We start from the raw sequence: 19,979 nt of genomic DNA, 5'->3' as shown, positions 1-19,979 counted from the left end.
CCCCCTGTCACGGGGCTAACGGACAGTTCCTCCTGTAGGTCTTGGTTCTGTGGTATTTCCTCTCTCGATGTTGTGACTTGGCACTCCTTCCTTTCTTCCCTACTGCCTTGTTTTACCTTTTTGCCCATTCTCCTCCTGTCCTGCTGAAGAGTCAAACAAACCCAAGGTACTGTTCTCTGTGAAGGAAGAAAAATCACCCTAAAGCTGTCTTCCTAGCGAGGAAAGATGGTCACTTCTTTTGAAAACCATTGCTGCAGGATGTTTTTCAGTGATGATGGGCAGTGGGGGTTCTCTACTCTTCACTGTTAATATCAGCGACTTTTTCGCTAGTGGCACTAATTGTATAAAGACTGTTGCATAGCTTTTATTTATTTATGAATCTGGAAAGAGTCTAGGAAGTGATAATGTAAATTTACAGAGAACCGTATAGGACAGGGGTGAGTAGACGTCCCGTAAAAGACCTGCAGTAAATACTTTAAGTCTCTGTCAGAACTGCTTACCCTGCCTTTGCGGACAATCTGTGGTGTGTGGGCTGTCTGTGTTTCAATAAAACCTTACTGACAAAAACATTGGTGTGGCCAAACACGGCTGGTGATTTTGCTGGACTGCCTCTATAGGATCTTATTGGAAGGGCTGTTTAAAGACTTAGTTATCTTTTGGCTACAAACCTTAACTCCTCTTCCATTGTAATGAGGTCTGTCTTAGTGTCAGGTCAGTGCTGTCGTAGCATTGGACTTCACTGTATTATTAGACTTTGTTGACTCGTGTTAATGACGTTGACGGAGGGAGGAGGCAGTTCCTGGCTGCAAAAAGAGTTCTGTTAGATATTGTAAAAGCCGTCATGTAGTTTCCTTTGTTACTCATCTCAGAGCCATTAGCTAGATGGCCCACTCTTAAATACCTGTTGAACTGCCTTAAATCTAGTTTTGCTTTTTAAGTTTGGTTGATTGGTTGATGTTGCAAAACTTAATTGAGCACCTACTATGAACCAGTGATTGTAGCCAGATACACAGGACTTGGTTCTTGTTCTCAGGGTCCTCTCAGTTTCCTAGAATTCAGATTTCTCAAGCAGATGTCTTACAAAGCAAGTTTTTGGCAATATATTTCCACTGCTGTTTATTCTATTTGTATTGTTTAATCTGATCCTCGAGATATTTAATGTCACTTACTACTCTTTGAAGCATGTATTGATTATAAACCTCTGACTTTATAAAATGCCAGGTTTCTCTCTCACTCACCCTGGATCAGGCTTCTTTGAAGGTGTTGAGAAAGGTACTTCCAGAGTGGTTAAGTGTTGAGATTTGCACTGTTATCTGAAATGAGCACCCCGTCTTCCGTTTAGCTAAACCAGCTATTAATATCACATTGCTCTTTGCACATGCTGCCTTCTTTGGGTCTCCCTCTTCCTGTCTGGGACGCCATCCTGTTCTGCCCACACCTCATTTAACAGAGAGCTGTCTGGACGGACGACCTCAGTGTCTTAGAGGAAACCCAGAGTATTTGCATCCTGTCTGTCTTGAGTGCTGGAGAACAAGCGCCGATGTGGGCCTGTCTCCTCATCCTGTGCTTGCACACGATATCCATGGACTGCAGGTCCCCCGCGCAGTAGCCTGGGTTTGTCTTGTGTTCTCACACCATCACCAGGCTTGGCATGCACTTGGCACGTGATAAATCTCAAATGAGTTGATGTAAGAAAGTAATGGATTTTATCCCAAAAGCATTAAGTAACTGAATCGTTTTTGCTAGTCTTTGTCAGTTTAGCATAAAGTTAACTTTGTGTAAGTAAAATTGATTGTTATTGTTTTACATCTGGAAGTAGTTCACTGGTGTTGAGACTCCATTGAGTGAGCACGTGGAGTCCATGTCTGCTGTCGCCCAGCACGCCCATGCATTTCTGGGACCAGCGGTTCCCCAGTCACTTTCCTAGGCCAGGGTCTTGGCTCACCTAGACCCTAAGGATGTTAACTGGCAGCCAGTGCAGATGCCGAGGGGACGTGGGTGCTGGTGGAGACGTGTTCCTGGCTGAACCTCTGGCACCTCCCGAGGAGCTGGGTGCTCTGCTCGCTGTGCCAGCCCCTCTCCTCCTTTCTCCGAACGGCATTTGTAGATATGGCGATGTTTGCAAGACTAACTTTTAGGAAGGTCAGAATCCTGACCATCTTCAGCAGCTTGATGGTGCAACTGGTTATTACTCAGCTTCAGGAAAAAGTGTATTTAGAGAATTTATATTTTTGACAGTTTGAAGCAACTGGTATTCATACAGAATTTAATACTTTGCAGAATTTCATGTGAGGGAAGATGTTTTTCTCTCTTGAAAACCGTAGCAGGAGTTTGAAGTCAGGACAGATTAGTAATTTTTCATTAACAGATAGAGTGACTTGGCTGGTGACTCTGCTTTTCCTGCTGAGAAAGTTAAAATTTAATGCTGAGATGAGGTAGTGATAAAGGAGCTTCAGGCCCTTGGAATAGTTTTCCAAACTAATTGAATTGGGTTCTGTTTGTGAATTTTAAATGGAAATTTATTAAGTTCTTCAGATAACACATGACACCTGAAGTTTCAGTCATTTGCTCCCCACCCCCACCAAGCAACGTCTTGTTGCTTTGATTTTTAAAATTTAGTTTGCATAATACCAAAAAAGCTGTAAAAATAGCACAGAGAATCCCATAAACCCTTCTTCTAGATTTCTTCAAATTTTAAGATTTTACCATAGTTGCTTTATTATTATTTTTCTGAGTTCTTTGAGATAAGTTTTAGACATGATAGTCTTTCTTAAATATTTCACTATGTATTTCCTCAAAACACAAACACATAACCACAGTCTCATTACCAAAATTGAAAAGTTAAAATAGATACAATACTGTCATCTAGAGATTTCATTCAAATATTACCAATTATTCCAATCATTTCTTAAAAGAAAAAATATCTTTAATAAAGAAGATGGTTGGAAAAATGTCACGTAACTCATACACACATGGAGGATGTTTATTGCACACGGGAGCACTGGCTTGGAGGACTGATGGGAGCTCCAGGGTGCCGCAGGCATCGCAGCCGGCCCCTTGCTTTATGAGCAGGGCATGAACGTGGAACCTGCAGTGCAAATGCAGGGTAAGAATTGAGCTCTTGCACAATTTACATGTGCATGTGGCCTAGTTTATGGTTTATAAGAACAGAGGAGAAACTCCAGAATTTTAAATGCTATCACTGTGTGGTCTGTTTTCAGATGACTTTTTAAAATGTTTGTATCTGTATCTAAAACAGCTTTGTAAAATAATCGTGCTGTGGTTTCAGAAAATCGTTTCTGAAAACAGTGTAAACATTCCTATGAGACAAAACCTAATCCGGGAAGTGGGTGACCTCCCGAGACCATGCGCAGTGGCCGGGGTATCACGTAGGTGGTGCCGTCAGCTGCCAGGGCGCAGGCCGGAGAGCCTCCTGTGTAATGCCTTTTATTCTGTATATTCAAGGGCCTGTGTTTCAGGGGAGCACCTTTAATTTTTCCCCCACACTCACCTGACGTATCCACCCTCACCTCCCTGTCGTGTTTCTTAGAAAGAGGTGTCTCGTCACCTGTCTCATCTGCCCGCCTGTGTTCTCAGCCCATTTGCCCTCCCTAGAAAAATGTGGCTTTGTCAGCTATTCCATCAGCCTCCTACATCTCCAGTTCTTCATCTCTTCTGACCTTTTTCCCTGCGCCTCATGTACCTTTTTGTACGAGAGGAATGCCGCACTCCTGGTTACTCCGCATGCCTGGTGTGGGGACATGCAGGCCCAGCCCACACTCATCCTCCTGAGTCCCCTCTGGTCTGGCTCAGGGTCTGACCACTCTCCCAGGGCGTCACCACCTGGAATTGCATGTAGATCCCGACTCGGCCCATGCAGACCGCAGTGTCTCCTCTCTGAGCCATCACACTTGCGCTTCTGTTTTCTGAAAGTGCTGCCCCTCTTCTGTCGCTCCTGCCTTCGCACGTCTGTCTGAGCTCGCTTCTCTTCAAGCCTCGCAGAGGCTGACTGATTCTTCAGACACGACTCCTGTTGTTCCGTCTGAAGCCTTTCCTCCCAGCGCCGCCTCCCGTGGTCACAGGCGTGCTTCTGTACGCACTGCTTTGCCGGCGGTCATCTGCTCTGTTGCTGTTTGCCTCTAATTACAACCTCAGGAGCAGGACCTGAGTCTCATTCACACACAGATCCTCATACAGTGTCACCTCCTAGCTCCTAGTAGGTGCTCAGTACATTTGTTAAATGTTTGTTAAATGTAATTGAGTCAAATAAACTTTAGGGGATAAACTTAGCTTAGGTGGTGGATGGAGTGACTAGTGAGCTTTAGGTTTAATGGCTTGTACCATCTCTCTACCAATTAGGTCATGACTCCATGTGGGGGAAACATCTGGGAGTAGAGCCGAAAGTGCAGAAGAAATAGAATTAACTGTATTTACACTTAAGTGGACTTGAATGAATTTTGTAAGATAGTAAATAAGGATCTTTTCTAATGCTGCGTGGAGGGGTTTGTTTCTTTTCAGTGTGGGCAGGGCGGTTTTAATTCTCAGCTTGTCAGTATGTCCCTGGGACACGGTGACAATACCATAATCCTAAAAATCAGATGATATAAAAAGTGTATTTAGCTTAAAATGTCCTGTGGGAATTTATTTTCCTACTGTTTTAGTTTCTTTATGATTGAAATTATCATAGTATTGTATCATCACAGAGTTCTTAAATATTATCTCCTCTAACTAATACCTAGTAGTTTAATATCTAGACTTAACTGATGTTTGCTTCTCCGAACACGGAACACCTGATGGAAAAAGAAGCATCATCAGTGATATACACGAACTACTGAATTTGTATGGATAATTTGTAATCTTTAATATTTAATGTTTAATATTTAAAGTTAATATGTTTTTAAATAAAAATCTTTAATATTTAATTTTAACTCTAAATGCTTTAAGTAGTATCTTTTATTGGTTTTCTTCAGGAATTATCTTGATACTGTCACTCTCTTTTTCCCAAATGAAGCAATGAAAGGACCAGGGGGGAAGACGCTCCAGAGGACGTAGAGACCAGGCCCACTGTGGGTGATTCCAGCGTCCACCTGGAAGATGCGCTGGCAGACGGTGCAGAGAGCCCGAGGCAGCCTCCGGGTGAACTGAGCGCTCCCGCAGAGAGCTCCTCACCTCGCCAGTCGTCCCTGGAGCCTCCCCTGTTGTCCCCGGAGCCTCCCCCAGACGTGGCAGGCCGTGAGGAGGAGCCAGAGCCCTGCGCCTGCAGGTTAGCGTCTTGGCCGGAGGCGGGCGCTGGTGCACGGGACTCAGCTCCCCTGGACCAGGAGCTGTACAACTCCTTCCACTTCTGGAGGACTCCTCTCCCCGAGATAGACCTGGACGTGGAGCTGGAGCAGGGCTCCGGGAGCGAGCCCGGCCCACAGGGGCTGGACGTGGAGCCTGAAGTGCCCGCCCCTGGCTCTGCCAGCATCACTATGGCCACCAGGAAGGAGCTGGAGGAGATGATAGAAAACCTGGAGCCGCACATTGACGACCCCGATGTGAAAGGTATGGGAGGGAGTCGGTTCTTTATTCTGATGAAATGTTACATTCTGATTTTTTCCTGCCAGAGAGATTACCTTTTAAAAATCACTATCAACCATTGTCATCACACATTCTTATCTTGAGTATGACTGGTCTGCATTTTAGGGAGTAAATTTTAGATGAGCTTGTCACTGTTCTGAGTGTAGCAGGTTCCATTGTGCTGGTTCACAGATCACACTGATGTGTTCACACGCACTCACTGGTCTGCAGTTTATAAACTTTGAGTCTCGACTCCGCTCGTCTGCCCTGGGTCTCAGTACCTTCCTTTAAGCAGACAGTGCTTTGTTTTACAGAAGGAGGACTGTATAGGAAAGTGTGTGACCTGTTAGCGGGGATGAGATGCCCGCCTTCCTATGGAGCAGGATGTGGTGCTCATTGGCGAGGGTCTCACTGGCATCTTCGTGTCTCAGTTCAGCCCTTGTTCCACTAGGTTACACATGTGTCACCTAGGTTCTGCCATTGTGAAAGGCAGCCTTGAGGGTCGCTGTGTGTGACTGTGTAAAAATAGCAAGCTGCTCTCACATGGTAGGGGTGTGGGGAGAGGGCCCAGGCCGCCCCACTCTGGGTGTGGGTGCCAGGGGTGATTTGCGGTCTGAGCGTGGGCACCTGACGCCATTGACAGCAGAGCACCATCAGGGCTCCTGACCACGCTAACCATAAGGGCAATCTGGGATGTCTCTGCAAAACAGAAAGCGGTTTTGAAAAATCCCCAAACTGCAAGTCTCCAGATCTTCTGTGGACTTCTCTTTCCTTGTTTGTTGCAGAAGCTAAACTTTGTAAACTGTCAGTTTGCTCAGTGTTAGCAGATCCCTGCTTTTAAAGCAGACAGAGCCACACCTTCAGTGTCCTTCTAAACACACAAGATCTAGTTAACTTGGGAAATTTCATCAGTGGAGGCGAAGTCAGCAGTTGTCTTTGTTGGGCTTTAACATCTGTTGTCACTATATGGTCACTGCCTGGAAGAGCACCTGGCACATACAAGGTGCTCGGTAAGTGACGCTGGATGATTTAGTCAATAAATGACTGTGTTATCAAACATCAGCATTGCGGACAGAAAGAATGGCATGACACATTTAAATTATAGCAGGTTTAAGAGCTGAATTAGAGAAATAATTAAATTGTAATATAGAATTGTTACTAAAATCTCAATTGCAGGCTGTAAATTTTAAGTCAAACAGTGTTAGTCACCGTTTCACGATGGGAAACACACAGTTATATCCTGAAACTCATATGTCCGTGTTCAGTTCAGTTCAGTTCAGTCACTTAGTCGTGTCCGACTCTCTGCGACCCCATGAATTGCTGCACGCCAGGCCTCCCTGTCCATCACCAACTCCCGGAGTCTATTCAAACCCATGTTCATCGAGTCGGTGATGCCATCCAACCATCTCATCCTCTGTCGTCCCCTTCTCCTCCCGCCCCCAATCCTACCCAGCATCAGGGTCTTTTCCAATGAGTCAACCCTTCTCATGAGGTGGCCAAAGTATTGGAGTTTCAGCTTCAACATCAGACCTTCCAATGAACACCCAGGATTGATCTCTTTTAGGATGGATTGATTGGATCTCCTTGCAGTCCAAGGGACTCTCAAGAGTCTTCTCCAACACCACAGTTCAAAAGCATCAATTCTGCGGCGCTCAGCTTTCTTCACTGTCCAACTCTCACATCCATACATGACCACTGGAAAAACCATAGCCTTGACTAGACGGACCTTTGTTGGCAAAGTAATGTCTCTGCTTTTAAATATGCTATCTAGGTTGGTCATAACCTTCCTTCCAAGGAGTAAGCATCTTTTAATTTCATGGCTGCAGTCACCAGCAGCCGTGATTCTGGAGCCCAAAAAAGTAAACTCTGACACTGTTTCCACTGTTTCCCCATCTATTTCCCATGGAGTGATGGGACCAGATGCCATGATCTTAGTTTTCTGAATGTTGAGCTTTAAGCCAACTTTTTCACTCTCCTCCTTCACCTTCATCAAGAGGCTCTTCAGTTCTTCTTCACTCTCTGCCATAAGGGTGGTGTCATCGGCATATCTGAGGTTATTGATATTTCTCCCGGCAATCTTGACTCCAGCTTGTGTTTCTTCCAGCCCAGCATTTCTCATGATGTACTCTGCATATAAGTTAAATAAGCAGGGTGACAATATACAGCCTTGACGCACTCCTTTTCCTATTTGGAACCAGTCTGTTGTTCCATGTCCAGTTCTAACTGTTGCTTCCTGACCTGCATACAGGTTTCTCAAGAGACAGGTCAGATGGTCTGGTATTCCCATCTCTTTCAGAATTTTCCACAGTTTATTGTGATCCACACAGTCAAAGGCTTTGGCATAGTCAATAAAGCAGAAATAGATGTTTTTCTGGAACTCTCTTGCTTTTTCAATGATCCAGCGGATGTTGGCAATTTGATCTCTGGTTCCTCTGCCTTTTCTAAAACCAGCTTGAACATCTGGAAGTTCACGGTTCACGTGTTGCTGAAGCCTGGCTTGGAGAATTTTGAGCATTACTAGCATGTGAGATGAGTACAATTGTGTGGTAGTTTGAGCATTCTTTGGCATTGCCTTTCTTTGGGATTGGAACGAAAACTGACCTTTTCCAGTCCTGTGGCCACTGCTGAGTTTTCCAAATTTGCTGGCATATCGAGTGCAGCACTTTCACAGCATCACCTTTGAGGATTTGAAATAGCTCAACTGGAATTACATCACCTCCACTAGCTTTGTTCGTAGTGATGCTTTCTAAGGCCCACTTGACTTCAGATTCCAGGATGTCTAGCTCTAGGTGAGTGATCACACCATCGTGATTATCTGGGTCGTGAAGATCTTTTTTGTACAGTTCTTCTGTGTATTCTTGCCACCTCTTCTTAATATCTTCTGCTTCTGTTAGGTCCATACCATTTCTGTCCTTTATCGAGCCTATCTTTGCATGAAATGTTCCTTTGGTATCTCTAATTTTCTTGAAGAGATCTCTAGTCTTTCCCAATCTGTTGTTTTCCTCTATTTGTTTGCACTGATCGCTGAGGAAGGCTTTCTTATCTCTCCTTGCTATTCTTTGGAACTCGGCACTGAGATGGGAATATCTTTCCTTTTCTCCTTTGCTTTTCACGTCTCTTCTCTTCCCAGCTATCTGTAAGGCCTCCTCAGACAGCCATTTTGCTTTTTTGCATTTCTTTTCCATGGGGATTTTCTTGATCCCTGTCTCCTGTACAATGTCACGAACCTCTGTCCATAGTTCATCAGGCATTCTGTCTATCAGGTCTAGTCCCTTAAATCTCTTTGTCACTTCCACTGTATACTCATAAAGGATTAGATCTAGGTCATACCTGAATGGTCTAGTGGTTTTCCCTACTTTCTTCAATTTAAGTCTGAATTTAGCAATAAGGAGTTCATGATCTGAGCCACAGTCTGCTCCCGGTCTTGTTTTTGCTGACTGTATAGAGCTTCTCCATCTTTGGCTGCAAAGAATATAATCAGTCTGATTTCGGTGTTGACCATCTGGTGGTGTCCACGTGTAGAGTCTTCTCTTGTGTTGTTGGAATAGGGTGTTTGCTATTACCAGTGCTTTCTCTTGGCAAAACTCTTATTAGCCTTTGCCCTGCTTCATTCTGTACTCCAAGGCCAAACTTGCCTGTTACGCCAGGTGTTTCTTGACTTCCTACTTTTGCATTCCAGTCCCCTGTAATGAAAAGGACATCTTTTTTGGGTGTTAGTTCTAGAAGGTCTTGTAGGTCTTCATAGAACCGTTCAACTTCAGCTTCTTCGGCGTTACTGGTCGGGGCATAGACTTGGATTGATGTCCGTGTAGCTCTTCTCAAAAAGCAAACTACACAGATTACTTCTAGCTTATTTGTTTAAAAAGCATTTAAAGTAGCATATTCAATATTCTCATTAATGTTTATTAGGTGTTAGAGAATTGGCTGACTATCAGGCGTGCACAGAGCGCCCCCGGAGCAGGCTGCCTGTGTGAGGCGTGCTCTGTGAAAGGCAGGGTCATCTAGGGGTCAGGGACACAGACCTCCCCCGCCACCGTGTCTTCCGGGGACAGAGCACTTGCCCAGTCCAGAGCATGGACCACACAGTCGGCCTCCTTTAGTTCTGCGGTGATCTCCTTGTGGGAACTCAGAGGATTCTAAAAGGGGAGCAGAAGTGACTAAAGGATTAGTGCAGATGGCCGCTGAGATTCCCGGAACAGTGGGGATACACTGCACGAGTGAGCTTTCACGATCGGACACCTCAGCGTAATGTTTTCTCAGCTTGTCATCCTGTACCTTTCCTGTGTCTCTGCTGCCAGTGCCTCATAGGGAACTTTATAGTAAATTTTATAAATGCTGTAGCATGGTAATAGGCTGTCTTAATAAAATGCTGATTGCCTTTTAATCATTTTTAAGTAGAGCAGGAGCCCACTTGCTCATCTTTGTACCAAGTAAATTTGCAGTTAAACTTTATAAATTCCTGTGTTTTGAGCATCCAGGTGGATTGTTTTGAATTGTTAAACAAAATGGTTTTTTTTGCTTTTTGTTTTGCTAAATTCCTCGTTTGTTCGGGGCAGAGAAGGAAGAATGCTTATTTTTGCTTTGAACAACTTTTATACAGAAGATGTAACTCAAAAGTCGTAGTAGACAGTGCTATGTGCCAGACTTCAGCACTGCTGCTTGGCGATCTGTTGCTTTGCTTTCCTGAGAGCAAGACAGTGCTTGTTTGGGATCCCTGTGTTTGGGGCAAGTCACTGATTTCACTTAAAAAAAAATTAGAGGAAAATATAAATAAACCAGAGTAAGATGTGAAATGTTTAAATGTGACTTGCCACAGACGTCTTTGTAATTCCCGTGTTTTATGTTGGCAGGGTCTGTGTGACTGCTCTCCTGCTAAGGTGGCTTAGTAAGTAAGCCAGTCCCGCTCATGGTCCCCAAAACATAGTTCACTGACCCTGAAATTGACTAGATAGCACCTCTTCTCATACTAACGCAGAATAATGCACAGTAGTGGGTAAACACTTTAATCTCATGAAAGTGTATTAGTTTTCTACTTCTTCCCTCAGAAAACTAATGATTGACCACTGTAGCGGTTTCTTCCAGCTTCTCGAGGGTAGTGTCCCCAGAACACTGCACCTCGTTGAGCCCATAATAGCGTCCGCGCAGGGGGAGTCCCACGTGGCGGCCCCACTCACAGCCTGTCCTTCTGCCCACAGCACAGGTGGACGTCTTGGCTGCTGCCCTGCGCGCCTCCAGCCTGGACGCTGGCAATGAGGCCAGCGAGGCCGCCCGGAGGGCCCCCCAGGATGAGCTCCCCAGCTGCCGGCTCGACCATGACGCCGCTGGGCCTTTGATCAGTGAGGAGGTGAGGGTGTTTAGGGGCGGGCACATGTTCTCGGGCGGCCATGGGGCTCACCCCGGCCACTTAGTGCCCCCCTTCTGCATAAAGTCACCGCATCCCATCTGTGTGACACATGAGGGTCACGGCTGGTGCTTGGAGTTAGCAGTTGGTCTGTTCTCCCCACCTGCCCACCGCAGCCCAGGGTGTGTCCCTCACCGCAGAGAGCAGAGCCCTCTGTTGGGAGTGACAAACTCCTCCCGTGTCTTTCTGGAGAGGCGCTGGGTCTCTGACCAGCCTCTCCCTGCAGTGAGCATGGTGCTGAGCAAAGATCGGGACTTGAGGCCAGGAGTGGGTGCAGGCGGTGCTGGCCCCCCGGCCTGTGTCCTGCATTGGCTTTCCCCGTGCTACCGTGTCATCTGTGACAAGAAAAAAGGTGTATTTGTGAAATTAGAAATAGCCAGGAATAGAAATAGTAGAAGAAAAACTGCATACGGCATACCATGGAAGAGTTGACTGTAGTACCCTCTAGGTACTGTTTTTATTGATTGCTAATTTTAGATATTTGGATGCCTTTTCAAAATTACTTCTAAATTTGCTTTTCAATTACATTTCTTCTGGAATTTATTTTTAAACCTTTAGCAGCCTATTCTGCAAGTTTGATTTGAGGCAGGGGAACTCTTAGGAGGTCTTACATCTGTTTATAAATGTTGAAAAGCATGAAGACTTTATATGCATTCCTGTCTTTTGGAGGTCTTGAAAGGTGAGCAGCTTAGATGGTGTAAGAGCAGGGAGCTGCCTGACAGGGCTGGCTGTCTAAGTGACTTTTCTCCCAACAGACCATGGACTCTGCCCTCCGCTACATTCACAATGACTCAGACTCGGGCACCAGCAGTAGTTTCAGCCCTGATGAGGAAAGGAGAGCTAAAGTCCAGGTCAGTGACCCCAAACATGTTACTTTCACTCCACTTTTCAACCCATTTCTCCCCAAATTTGGCCCTTCTGATAATGTTTTGGAAAGGGGTGCTCGTGTGTCATATTTTTGATGAGAAGATTCAAGCAGTGGAGTGGAGTACAAGCAGAAATCTTTGCTTTCTCACACCATGACCCCTTCCCCTCAGGCTGACCACAACCACCCTCCTTCCGTGTTTCCTCAGAGCGTGTCTGTGGGCACGTGAGCACATGTGTGCGCACCTTTGTCTTTCAGAGACAGACAGGCTGTCACGCCTAGTCTTCATGCCCAGTTGCATGGCGTGTAAGGTGGAACTGGGTTTCAGAGGGGAGAACGTGGACACGGCCACAGCTGCCGTGAGGTGCCATCAGCCACAGGGTGACCTGAGGCAGAGGCTTCAAGTGTGGGACCGCTGGGGTGTGTGGTGCTTTTCTTTCTCTTTTTGAAAACATCGTGTCTTGGAGCTTTTTGCACAGGAGCACAGCACAGATCCACCTCCCACCCCACCCACAACCCCCCAGCACAGCACCCCACCACCCACACCCGTGTGGGCAGGGCTGTGGTGGGTGTGCGGGTGCCCAGGTGCACAGGTGCAGACGTGCTATGACATCACAGGTGAAGCTCGTGCATCATGATGGTGTGCACACTTCAAGTTTCCATTGATAGTTGCTAAAATTCCCCTCTGGAGGTGGTTGTGGTGGTTTTAAGATCCTGACTGGTGATGGCGCTGGAACAGACCCGTTTCACTTGGGTCTCTGGGTCACTCCAGACTGTAATCTCTGCCAGTACTGAACCACCTGCTCTTGTTTCTGATGTCTTGTAAATTTAGTGAACAGTTCTCATCGTCCTCTAAGCTGTTTTCTGTTTTAAGGTCTTGTTTGTCATCTTTCTCCTAGAGGTACTTTTATTCACTGATACGTGTATTTCCCTTCGCATGTTTTCTTATCTGTTTCAGTTATTAGAGATGTGGAGACAGGTTTTTGCTACTGTATGAGATGCTGCGTTAAATCCAGATATTTAACATAAGCATACCTAATCTACAAAGTCTCAACCTGTCTCTCATTTAGGACGTGGTGCCCCAGGCCCTGCTTGACCAGTACCTGTCCATGACCGACCCCTCGCGGGCGCAGACCGTGGACACCGAGATCGCCAAGCACTGCGCCTACAGCCTGCCCGGTGTGGCGCTGACGCTCGGCCGCCAGAACTGGCACTGCCTACGCGAGACCTACGAGACGCTGGCCTCGGACATGCAGGTGTGGGGCCACCGGCGGAACCTGGGGGCCGGTGCACAGAGGGTCTCCCTGTGGGTCCAGGCTCCTCCCTCCACTCACACATCATGCCTTCTTTTGGACTAAACCGCTAGAATCTGCCTCCCATTTGAACTGCCGACGTCCCTAACTCACAAAGGTGCTGGCACTATGGTCTGAAATGTACGTGCAGATTAATCCTTGAGAAACTGGGGCCTCCTTTCCCCGAGAAACAGTATCAGAAATGCTTCCTCCACGGCCAATGACTCTGTCTGAGCGGTTCTCCGCCTTCGTTCCCCAGCCTCTCGTGGCTGTGGTGACAGTGACGGGACGGCTCTGAGCAGGGTGGGGGGCTCCTCCGAGCACCCCGTCCTCCTCCATGGGGGGCACATCACTGTGGGCACAGCGTTCTATCTCAGGAAGAAGTCCTGGTATTTGGGAATGGGGATAAATCCCTTGTCCTAAACAGATTCTCAGCGAGTAAAGTTTTAAGCAAAATAACAAAGTAAATTTTTTAATTAAGGCCACATGAAGGAAAAGAAGTTTTTGAGGTAAAGTTGCCTGTAAAAGCAGGGCATTCCTGTTCAATAATTCTTTTCCAGGGCTGCCTTCAAGAGATTTGCCCAATCTTGTATTTCTTTAATGGCCAGTTCGTTAAGAATACATTTTGGGGTTGTTTTTAATCCAGGGTAGACCATGTGGAGTCAGGAGGGGGACACCAGGAAGTCGGGCCCCCAGAGCTCCGAAGGCCACCCAGGCGGCTCCACCGTGCTCGCCGGCATTGTTTTCCTTCCCGAGTGAAAGGGGGAATGATACATACTCTGAGGGACATGACGTTATTCTGCCAGTTTTTGACAGAAAGGAAACATTTTAAACTGGGTATCTATTATTACTATTTTATTTTGATTTCACTTGAGGTTAATAACATTGTTCAGCTATAAATTAGCCTTCGTGTATTGTCCGGGACTCTGTGCTGGGCTCACTAACGCCGTTGTCTTCACTCACGCAGTGGAAGGTTCGAAGAACGTTAGCCTTCTCCATCCACGAGCTCGCAGTCATCCTGGGAGATCAGCTCACAGCTGCAGACCTGGTCCCAATTTTTAATGGATTTTTAAAAGACCTCGATGAAGTCAGGATAGGTGTCCTGAAGCACTTGCACGACTTTCTGAAGGTAACTTTTAAGTTCTTTTACATTAAAACACTAGAATTCCACTGCAGATTTAGAGTTTTGACTCCATGCTGCCATCAAGATAGGTTCCTGTGTGTTCTGTGAGAAATGAAGCCATCAGTTTGATGGCAAAAGGTGACTTAGAAAATAGTCCCACTCTGATCAGTTTTGCTGGTGTCACTTCAGTGTTTAATTTAAAAATCACATTGAGTTTCTTTTGGAAATGATGTTAGATCATGGTTACAAACATTAGTACATTTTTTTCTCAAACATTACTGAACTGAACACACAGAAAATCCCGTAGGCATTCAGCCTTCTGTGGTGTGTGGGAACTCTGAGACGTCCCCTTGTCCTCACCCTCTGACGTGGGTCCTGGTCTCCAGTAGAAGCAGTGCTGACCATAAATGGTTTAGTCCTGGGCAGCTACCGTAGTCATCAGTCTGAGGTGCAGGAAAATTGTAATCACGGTTTCTCAGACTGTCCCGAGTTGTCCCCTTGACTCAGACCCCAGTGGGGAATCGCACATTGAATTGAAGTGTCTCTTCAGTCCCTTAGATCTAGACCAGCCTCCCTGACTCCCACCTTCAGTGGCCTAGGCCTGTTTGAAGAGGCCGGGCCGGTGGTCTTGCCGAACGTCCCCAGTTTGAAATGTCTGAGCGCTGTCACCTAGGGAGCTTCAGTTTCACAGGTGGTGCGTACAGGGGCTCGGCCTCTCTGCATGGGTCCCAGGTCTCCTCTCAGGGGTAACACGGTGTGGGCTCCTGGGGCCTCGGTGGTGCTGAGTCCAGGCTCCTGGTCATGGGTCAGCGCCTCCTCGGTGGGCAGTGTGTTCAAGCTCTGAGCATCTCTCCCTGCTGCTTCTGCACTCGTGCGTCTGTACCCAGCTCCCCCCTGAATCACTTGTGACTGTGCGGGTTGTAAAATACCAATTTTCTATTTTTGTAACTCTTTCTGTATTTACTAGTATCTCCCATAAAGATAACCTTTTCCTTCTCTTTCTCTGCCTTTTTGGAAGTTTTTTTTTTTTAATAGTGTGAACTCCAGAATTACCTTTTTATTCTGTGTAATGTAATCCATTTCTGTTGTTTAAGTGTAAATTTGGCAACTGAGAGCCCTTGAAGCCACCTCCTGTGTCCTTTCTGCCCCTCATTTCCAGGCACGTCTCACTTTCAGGCCCGGCTTCTCCCGTCTCCCCGGCAGCCCTGGTCCTTTCTGGGGAGCCTGGGTGTCTGGAGCTCCAGGCCCTCATTCTCAGGGGACAAGAGCTTGGGAAGGGGTTTTGAAAAGGCATTTAGTTTATATGGTGTCTTCGCTTCCAATCCAATACCATTTCCTCTCCTTTCTTCACACGTTTTCTTTTCTTGTAGTAAAAACTGTGTTTTTTAGCATTATTACCATATTTAGTCATTTGCCCATTTAGTTGAACAAATGAAAAAGTTTCAGAATTGCTCCAATAATAAGTCCAACATGAAACCAGCCATGTAATGGTCAGGACTTCCTTCAGCACATTGTCATTAGAATGTACTCCATGAAGCTAGAGAGTCAGAATACTGAGTTTAAACTTAGACCGTTTCTTTGTGACTCATATCTGTTTGATGTACAGCTAAGTTTATTTGCTTCTGTTTATATCAACTTTTGGGGCTTCCCTAGTGGCTCAGATGGTAAAGAATCTGCCTGCAATGCAGGAGACCCAGGTTTGATCCCTGGGTCAGGAAGATCCGCTGGAGGAGGGCATGACAACCCACTCCAATATTGTTGCCTGGAGAATCCCATGGACTGAGGAGCCTGGTGGGCTACAGTCCATGGGGTCACAAAGAGTTGGACACAACTGAGCGACTAATAGACACATCAACTTTTAGAGGTTGTCCCCTCATTGACTATAAAGCTGCTTTCAAATATTTACAGAACAGTTATTGAGATAAATTAATTTTTTTCACTCAAGTATTTATGAGCACCTACTGTGTGCCATCACAGTGCCATCTGGTGGGCACAAATGTGTGAGCAGGAGCATGATTGTCTCCTCAGGGCTGGCCCTGGGGTGTTCCTGTAACGCTTTGCCGGGGGTTGGGGGGGCGTAGGGGGAGGGCACAGCAGAGGTCAAAGGAGGCCATGCCCTGACCCAGGAAGCGAAGACTGAGGAAGAGGAGGACTCCTGAAGGTGGGTGGGGTTATCAGGGGAAGTGGACTCAATGCCAACGCTTAAGACAACATCTGTCCTCCTCCAGAAGGACTGACGTGTGGTTTACAGTCGTTCAGCAGTGGGTGAAGGAAACCGTGTCTCTGCCTTGTCCTCGTGAACGTTCTTATTTTGTTTCTTCAGCTTCTTCACATCGACAAAAGAAGAGAGTATCTGTATCAGCTTCAGGAGTTCTTGGTGACTGACAACAGTAGAAACTGGCGCTTCCGAGCCGAGCTGGCCGAGTGAGTCCTCACGACTGAGTGACCTTTGGGGTGTTTGGGGGGTGGGGGGGTGTTGCTTCACCTCTGCGTGTCCTGGGTTTACTTCCTCGTCACCTCATGGATCTTCACTTCTGTCTGGCGTCCAGCTCCTTTCATGTGGCTTGTGATGTGGGGTCTGGCTAGCAGTGAATTCTCACAGATTTTTTTTTTTTAAGACTGTGTCACCTTTGTTTTTTAAAATTGTGGTAAAATTCACACAAGTACCTTTGCCGCTGGTGCAGTGTCTCCACCGTCCAGTTTAGAGCATCTCTTATTCCGAGAAGGACGCCCCGGCCACCCCTCCACCCGCCTGTGGCCCAGGCAATCCGCCGTGTCTATGCGTTTGCGAGCATCTCCTCCAGGGGGGACCGCATGAGCCACAGGCGCACGTGTGGCCCTTTCACAGCCGTGCTGTCACGCTCATTGCGGGGCAGCTGTCGGAACAACCTTCCTTGTGATGAGTGTGCACCATTCTCATGAACACACCACCTTTCAGTCCGTTCCCCTGGTGGGTTCTGCCTTTTAGCTGGTGTGAGCGCTGCTGCTGTGAACACCCGTGGATAGGTTGTGGTTTCAGTTCTTTGAGGAGGATGTGCTGGGTCATCCAGTGATTGTGTGTGCATTTGATCGAGGAACTGCGTGGCTGTTTCCACAACGGCTGCCGGCTCTTGCATCCCCACCAGTGCTGGGTGTGCCCGGGTTAGGGGGATGTTTCCCCACGCTTCCCTCTTGTTTCAGTCGTAGCCGGTATCACAGCAGGTGTTAAGTAGCACCGTAGGTCTTGCTGTGCATCCTTAGTCATTAGTGATGGCACCTTCTCACGTGCTGTTGGCCACTTGTACCTGTTCTCTGGAGAGATGCCTCTTCAAGTCCACTGCCTGTTTTTCAATTGGGCAGCTGAATTGTCAGAGGTCTTTATTAAATATTCTGGCTTCTGGGCATCACTTGCATTTTCAGAAGATACCTTTGCCTGGGTGTGGGGTTGGGGTGTTTATTTCAGTACATCCCAGGGTCACTGCCCTGGGCCCTGTCCCGCCCGGCCTCCTTCTCTGCAGCTGGTGTGGACGCGGGGCATCTGTCCAGGCAGCGGGCGCCACGTCAGGTGGCATTGCCGTGTCACCTTCGTGCCCAGGGCACTTCTACACAGCGTGGGTTGCCGTTGCCCTTTGCTGAGGGTGGGAACTGGGGGCCTCCTCTACCCGGAGCCCTCCCAGCCCTGGGCTGGGGTTGCCATCTACATGGTGGAGGCTGCCCAGTGTGGGGCAAAGGGAGGCCCTCTGCCCCCTTGGTTGGGTCTTAGTCCTGGGGAGGCCTGTGTGCTGGGCCCCCCGGAGCCCCCACCCTCCCTGGGGCCATGTCTCTGCCTGGATCTGTGCTCCGTCCGGGTAGTGCTCCCCACCCCTCTCCAGCTGGATGAGACTCTTGATTGGCATCAGCAAGGGGTCTTGGCTCAGGAAGCTCCGCCTGACCTTCCGGGCCAGCTTCTAGGCGGGGGTACTGACAGGCTTTGCTGCCTTTCCATGGAGTGGGGGCTCGAGGCTTCTGCTCATGAGGGCACGACCTCCCCACTTTTCTAGGCCTGGACAGGGTCTGCGGGGCACCTCTCCTGGGGTCTGTGTGTTCTTGGATGGGGTGTCTCATCGCTTTGTTGTTCACCTGCTGACTGTGCATGTGACCCGCCGTGCATTCCACTCTCAGACTCAACCAGCACGGCGCGAGCAGCCGTCGCCGTCTGTCGTGCTGGCTGCGGGGTTGTGACTGCGTTTTTGTCTTTCTGATCACTCTACAGACAGCTCATCTTGCTCCTAGAGCTGTACAGCCCTCGGGATGTGTACGACTACCTGCGCCCCATCGCCCTGAACCTTTGTGCAGACAAGGTGTCCTCCGTGCGCTGGATCTCCTACAAGCTGGTAAGTGGTCACGTTCTTACAGCCCTGGAGCAGCGGCCTTGGTGAGGTCAGGCAGAGGTGTGGCTCACCCGTGTGTCCCCCCAGGTCAGCGAGATGGTGCGCAAGCTGCACCGGGCAGCACCGCCCACCTTCGGGGCAGACCTTATCCAGGAGCTGGTGGAGAGCTTTGGCCGCTGTCCGCGGTGGTCTGGGCGGCAGGCCTTCGTCTTCGTCTGCCAGGTGAGGGCCCTCTTCACTCCGATCCTGTCCCTGAGGGCAGAGCTTTGCTATCTGGGCACCCCACCCCCGGCCCTGGCCCCCAAGCTCCCAATAGTGGCCGTTGGTGCCTGGAGTTCCCGGGTCTGTGAAGGTGAACATGTCTCCAGGCCTCCACGGCCAGTTCTCTGATGTGCATCTCCCGGGGACTTACTGCATCACATCGAGTTCCTGAGTGCCTGGGATATTAGTTTAAAGGTAGTCATGGGACTCCGAGGCGCTTCAGCCGTTTCTGAAGGGCTTCTTGAGCTGGCGTTCCAGCCTGGGTCACTTGCTGGCTGGAGCTGGAGCCAGCAAGTGACGCAGGTCTCTGTCCCCAGACTGTCATCGAGGACGACTGCCTGCCCATGGACCAGTTCGCGGTGCACCTGATGCCCCACCTGCTCACCTTGGCGAATGACAGGGTTCCCAACGTGCGCGTGCTGCTCGCAAAGACGCTGAGACAGACTCTGCTGGAGAAAGGTGGGCCAGCAGCCTGAGCGGGAGGGCTGGGGTCGTGGGATAGTCTGACACGGAGTCAGGGGCGAGGAGGGGGATGCTGAATCTTCACCCTCCTGTTCCACGTGACCCTGTCTTCATACTTTGAACTCGGTAGTGTGGCCGGTTGGGTATCCAGCAAGGACCGTGCCTTCGGCTCCCACCTGACATCCGTCTTACCGTCAGGGCGGGAGGCACGTGTGCATCAGGCTGAGGACGTGCCCTGAATGTCTGCTTTGCTGCAGATTAGAAGCTCCTCCCTCAAGACTCAGGCTGTTGGGTTTATTGTAACCGCCGCCCCCCCCCCAAACACCTGATAAATGTCCCTTGAATGTATGGATTCATGAGCGGGACAGGTAGAGTTTTGCGCAGACAAACTTTGTAATTGAACGCAGGGGCCTGTACGTTGCTCCCTGTTTCTCCTTTGGAATTCATCGCTGTGAATGGTTGGACAAGACTCTGGTTCTTTGTGTGGGTAGTTTGTATTTGGAAAGGTTTTTCCTCTACCTAAGTCAAGTAATGGCTGTAACAAGCACCTAGTTTTAATATATTTATTAGCATTACTGCCATTAGATAGCACAAGATTTAGTCTATTACGAAAACAAGGTAAATTTTTAATTCTCTTATATTCGGGTTTTTTCCATAGAAAGTGAGT

At 48.2% G+C, this 19,979-nt stretch overlaps 1 protein-coding gene across 17 annotated transcripts in view; it reads left to right on the top strand.

The window, feature by feature from the left end:
• The window catches only part of PPP4R1 (protein phosphatase 4 regulatory subunit 1), a 50,102-nt gene that overhangs the window by 28,964 nt on the left and 1,159 nt on the right, over positions 1 to 19,979 (top strand). For 10 of the 17 annotated variants that reach the window (XM_081561641.1, XM_081561655.1, XM_081561639.1 and 7 more), the window contains 9 exons: positions 5,012 to 5,544; positions 10,755 to 10,903; positions 11,716 to 11,811; positions 12,896 to 13,081; positions 14,085 to 14,246; positions 16,564 to 16,664; positions 18,472 to 18,592; positions 18,677 to 18,811; positions 19,168 to 19,309. In XM_081561641.1, the coding sequence (XP_081417767.1) occupies positions 5,012 to 5,544; positions 10,755 to 10,903; positions 11,716 to 11,811; positions 12,896 to 13,081; positions 14,085 to 14,246; positions 16,564 to 16,664; positions 18,472 to 18,592; positions 18,677 to 18,811; positions 19,168 to 19,309 (1,625 nt within the window). Of the gene's footprint in view, positions 1 to 5,011; positions 5,545 to 10,754; positions 10,910 to 11,715; positions 11,812 to 12,895; positions 13,082 to 14,084; positions 14,247 to 16,563; positions 16,665 to 18,471; positions 18,593 to 18,676; positions 18,812 to 19,167; positions 19,310 to 19,979 lie in introns of all 17 variants that reach the window. The other 7 variants (XM_081561640.1, XM_081561638.1, XM_081561649.1 and 4 more) reach the window with 1 other exon arrangement.

This window comes from Giraffa tippelskirchi, chromosome 14, assembly GCF_054371585.1.
Source record: "Giraffa tippelskirchi isolate mGirTip1 chromosome 14, T2T-mGirTip1v1.2.pri, whole genome shotgun sequence".
NCBI lineage: Eukaryota > Metazoa > Chordata > Mammalia > Artiodactyla > Giraffidae > Giraffa > Giraffa tippelskirchi.
The sequence above is the reverse complement of the archived record's forward strand: the minus strand, read 5'-3'. Positions and strand labels throughout refer to the sequence as shown.